Raw genomic sequence first — 5,000 nt, forward strand, 5'->3', positions numbered from 1 at the left:
AGAAACACAAGGACTGGACATTAGACCAGTGGGAATTTGTGCTTTGGTTTGATGAGCGTAGAGCTGTGATCTTTAGTTCCACCTGCCGTGTCTTTGTGCAGAAAAGGTGAACGATGGTCTCTACACGAATGGTTCCCACGGAAGCATGGAGGAGGAGGTGTGAGGCACACTGACCCAGCATGGCTGCCACAGCATCCTGCCATCAAGTCTCATTCATGGAGTCCCACAGGGATCAATATTAGGACCACTGCTCTTCATGTAACGTGTCAGTGATTTCATTAATTCCTCTAATATTCTACACAAAGTAATATTAGCACAACTGATCTTTAACAAATGAATATAAACGAGGAAATGATCAAGGCCATGCCATGAAGTTGGAACGTCTGGAGGTTCATGCTGACAACTTTGGGAACTCTAAAAGGCATCCCGATGACTTCCTGAAGAAATGATTTAAATATGTTGCAGTTTTAAACAAAGCTCTTCTTCCATGTGAAGCTCTTGCCGGCCTCCAAGCCGCACTCAGTGTGCTGTGATGTCCCGACACCTTGACAGGACGCAGAGCTACATGAGCTCGGGGTAAACGCTTCCTCTGTGGGCTCAGGGTGACCTGCAGAGGTCCGCAGCTTCGGTTCAGCCCTCCTGGAGCTTCTCTCAGAGGCATTTTTGAGGTTCAAGCCCAGTTCGATCTAAACTAAGGTCATAAAATCAGACTTTCACCATCCTGCCTGCAGACACGTTCCTTTCTTTGGGATGGCAGACGTCTGTTTAACAGGAAAGCGATGAGTATTTCTCTTCATCATGTTCCTAAGTGTCCGTCCGGACCTGTCATGTGTCACAGACTGTGTTTGGAAAGGTCAAAGTTTACTATCATCATCACCACACTTTGATAACTCTCACCTATCACAGTTTGATTGGGCTCATTCAGAGTTACTGCTGGAGGCGTTTAAAGGCGGCCCGGTCCCAGAGGTACCCTGCAGACGCTCGGGTGGTGATGTGAGCACGGGCACACACCTGGAAGCGTGTGAGGGACGATGCTGCAGTCACATTTGCATCGGTTCACGTGTTTCCGAAGAGTTTGTGTGCGACGGCTAAAACCTTTGTGTTGGTCTCTACAGGCTGACCTGTGTGCGAGGAAGGGAACGTACCCGGATGCACATTAAAGACAAGAGCAGCGCCTGAAAGCTTCACGCCTGCTTATCAAACGCGCTGCGAGACCTGCGGTCGTGGACGCCGACCCACCTTGGCCCACCAGCTGGACAGAACAAAGTAGGTGTTGACGTTCTCCTCTCCGAACTGCTCGGCCACGTACAGCCCCAGGGAGCCGTATTTGTCGTAGATGTTCTTCTTGGTGGCGTCCACCAGGATGGAGTGGGCGTTATTGATTTCCTTAAACTTGTCTGCTGCTTCGGGGTTGTCCGGGTTTTTGTCTGGGTGAAACTTCAGCGCCAGCTTCCTAAAAACAACAAAAAAAGAAAGAATCAAAGGAGCGAAAGTCTGAGCTGCTTATTCACTTTAAAGTGGGACACCTTTCACTTGCTTCTGTATCTCCGCAGCTTCCCTGATTATTGACACACATTTTTATTTCTGTTTTCTTTTTTTTCTTTTGAAACTGACACAGAAAAGTGAGAAACCCGTGGTTATTATTTACTCAAATTAAACAGAAGAATGAATTAAAACGTGCATTTTCAGAAAATATATAAAACAGAGACTGAACAGGAAAAAGGAGGAAATGAGTTTAAACGATGTTGTGTGTCGGGATGAATCGGGTGTCATTTTCTGACTTTCCTCCACAGCTGTGTTAGAAACAGGAAAAACATTAAAGATGAATCTGCTCTCTGCTGTTTGGCTTTGGAAGGTGAAGCTGTGGCAGGAAAAGCTCCTGCAAGCTGACCCGTGTGTGAGGAGGAGGAGTCACAGACAATCCTTTCAACATGCTCTATAACCTTTGACCCTGGCTCCCTCTAGTGGCCAACTGCTGCACTTGTGTGTGTGTGCGCACGCACCTGTAGCATTTCTTGATGTCCTCTGTGGTGGCGTTCTTGTCGACCCCGAGCACGGCGTAGAGCGATTCTCCTGATGTGGACAGACTCCTCTGTCTCTGGTGATCCATGATCTCTCTCTCTCTCTCTGTGCTTCTCTCACGGGCTCGCTCGCTCACTCAGCCTCACACCTGTCAGGTAAACCCAGAAACAAGTTTGAGGATACGAGCCTTTCACCTGCAGCCTCAGTGTGTCCTTATCTCTGTGAGAACACAAAGCGTGGTAATGAGGTGATGCGGTTGCAGGTAGAGCAGATCACACCTGCGCTGCACCTGGGAAGCTGTCGCACTCGTTCCCGAGCTGGAGCTGAACTCAGTCAGGACTCTTACAGCCTGAAATTACCTGACGATGACCTGCATCGGGTCATCAGAGCTCTGTTTACACTGTCTGGGGGACAGGAAGCTGCTGAGCAGGGTTTGAGCTTTCAGAATAAGAGCAAGGGGACGGTCAGCTGGGACTGCCACCCTTTAACTTCCAAAAACAAGTGTGAGGCTGAGGATGAAGCCGACAGCCTGATCAGTTTAACCTGAACACTGAACACGCTGTACTCCATCATTTATGACTATGTGGATTTTGCATTTACAGTTTTGCTATTACAAGTTTTTGTTCTGTTGCACTGATGGGACTCTGGGACAGGAATGAAGTGAAGAGCTGGCAGATATAAGTGACAGGACCAGGCTGGCTGTGGGGGGACGCTGTAGTCTGAGTCGGGTGGAGGCCCGCAGGCCGCGCTGTGCGGAGGACAATCCAACCCTCAGCAGGCCGATGACTGTGAAACAGCTCCGCTTTAACTTGATCTGTTAGAGGTGACGGCATGTCAAACACAGCTCTCACTCCCAGGGTGCCCCCCGGGGAGGTGTGCCCAGCCCCTGCTGAGCACCCTGTGCACAGAGCTCCAACACCGTCGTTACATTTGCAGACGACACCACCATCGGACCCGTCTGCTTACAGAGCAGAGCCCTGACATCATGGTGCTCAGACCCGGGAGCTGACTGCAGGCTGCAGGGCGGGGACAGCTCTATGGAGGGCGGGCAGCACAGCGTATCAGCCGCTGCCATCAGGACACCGCTCAAATATCTGACAGCTGATCTTCCACGGTCACAGGTAGACACCGCAACCCTGCACTACAACCACTACAGTGTCATCACCAATCTGTGTTTATTCTTTTTATTCATCGATATTTTCTTATTTAGATGCTTATTTTATTTGTGCCTTTTTCTGACGTGCGTCACAATGTAAGTCCCGGTGGTGACGTGTGGTCGATATGACAAAGAAAGCAGTTCATTCAGAGTAGTTTGGTTCTGATTTTGATTTTAATATTTGTTTGCAAACATCAGCTGACGGTCTACACCCGCAGGTCGTCTTTCCTCCTGCTGTTGCTTTCACAGATACTGAGACGCTCACCAGACCGTCACACGGCGGCGATGGTCCAGGGAAAACCTGGATTAATATGAGACGAGCAACTTCCTGCTTCCCGTCTGTGAGCCGCCTCCTCGCGTCCACTAATCCGCTAACGCGCTGCTGCGTGCTTTAAGAGGAGAAAGGAATAAACGGTTAAAGTCAGGTAACCCAAGCTCACCTGAGAGCCGGCCGGGCAGGAGCAGAGGGGAGAGAGGTTTACTATCCGTGTCCTGAACTTGCTCATTGTGTTTAAAGCAAATCTGACACGTATGAGCTGCAGTGACCTGCAGCAGGTGTGCGCGAGTGCAAAGGTGCGTCACCTGCAGCGCTGCTTAGACTCAAAGATCTGAAACATTGAATCTGTACTGACAGTGCATCAAATGTCCAGGTTAGTCCTCTACACATACCTGGATCCAGATAAGCACTTCTCAGCTGGGCCTTTCTAAGCTCCGCCCCTGAGAAAAACGATGGTGACATTACCACAGAGATGACGCTTTCATACTGACGGCAAAATTCTGAGTTATGACCTCAAACTCGTAGCCGAGGGAGTCGCTGTTGTCAGAGTGGCTGAACGAAGGATGAGCCGAGTGCTTTCTTTAACAGGTTATAAGGAAATGATCGTCACGGCTTCGTCCATGCTCCACCTCTCCACCAGGGGGCGTGAAATCCCCACAGAAGATTCATTTTATTAATTTGCTGAACGGCCCCTTCGGTCAGCGAAGGGATAAAACTCATTCATAACTCCACCACAGGAGAATCTTTAAATCTGGTGCAGTCCTGACTGAATGAACGTGAGAGTGGAGAGATGCGAGCAGGTGCGCTCACCCGGCAGTGCGTGAAAACAAATCCACCTGCAGTGTTTCTTCATGCTAATCGAAGAGACCACAGTACAGGCGGGAAACGGTGCATCTTCCTGCAGAGGATTGCACACTGGCCGTCCCGAGCAGGAACACCTGAGCTGTGAGGAGGCAGGTGTGCAGGGGGTTAGCAGGCTTAGAGACCACAGTAAGCCAATTCAACACAGACTGACGGAGTAGACTTAAATATACAGGAAACCATCTGCCCACACAGCTCGCCTCTCTGATGAGCTGTAACCACACACCTGACGCATGCAGCGCTGCTCTCTCCACAACAGTCCACTTCCACTCCTGAGTGTAAACGCCAGAGTAAAAGCAAAGAGTGGTGTGTCCTGCACACGTGCGACCCCGCACTGACATTTTCAAACTTCCTGCACATACAGCCAGTTCACAGCCTGTATATAAACGATGGAGGCCGCCTCCCTGTTGTCACCCATTGGTCTGCAATTTTAGCATTTTGGTCTCGGCCATCTTGGTTTAATGGAGTGACCATGGCTGCGTGCCAATTAAGAGACTGCACGCTTGAAGTACGCGTACTACGCACGGTGCGTGCTATGAGTACGAGAAGTGCGGAAGTGCGAGGCTTGTGAAACGGGACGGTCTGGCCTTCGTCGCGCTGTTCAGGTTGCCTAGCAACCATGATACAAACCGCGAGGCACGTTACATACAGCTTTGTGTGACAGAAATGAAGGAGAAAAATGTT

At 50.0% G+C, this 5,000-nt stretch overlaps 1 protein-coding gene across 1 annotated transcript in view; it reads right to left on the reverse strand.

The window, feature by feature from the left end:
* dnajc5ab (DnaJ (Hsp40) homolog, subfamily C, member 5ab) overlaps positions 1-5,000 on the reverse strand; it is a 21,263-nt gene that overhangs the window by 6,658 nt on the left and 9,605 nt on the right. Inside the window, exons 2-3 of the mRNA XM_085443420.1 lie at positions 2,004-2,170; positions 1,240-1,453 (exon numbers count right to left, since the gene is read on the reverse strand). Of these exons, the coding sequence (XP_085299546.1) occupies positions 1,240-1,453; positions 2,004-2,110 (321 nt within the window). The 5' untranslated portion in view covers positions 2,111-2,170. The remainder of the gene's footprint in view (positions 1-1,239; positions 1,454-2,003; positions 2,171-5,000) is intronic.

The sequence above is a fragment of the Copadichromis virginalis genome, linkage group LG20 (genome assembly GCF_057382275.1).
Source record: "Copadichromis virginalis isolate Kocher_CV1m ecotype Utaka linkage group LG20, C_Virginalis_male_GT1.1, whole genome shotgun sequence".
Taxonomy (NCBI): Eukaryota; Metazoa; Chordata; class Actinopteri; order Cichliformes; family Cichlidae; genus Copadichromis; species Copadichromis virginalis.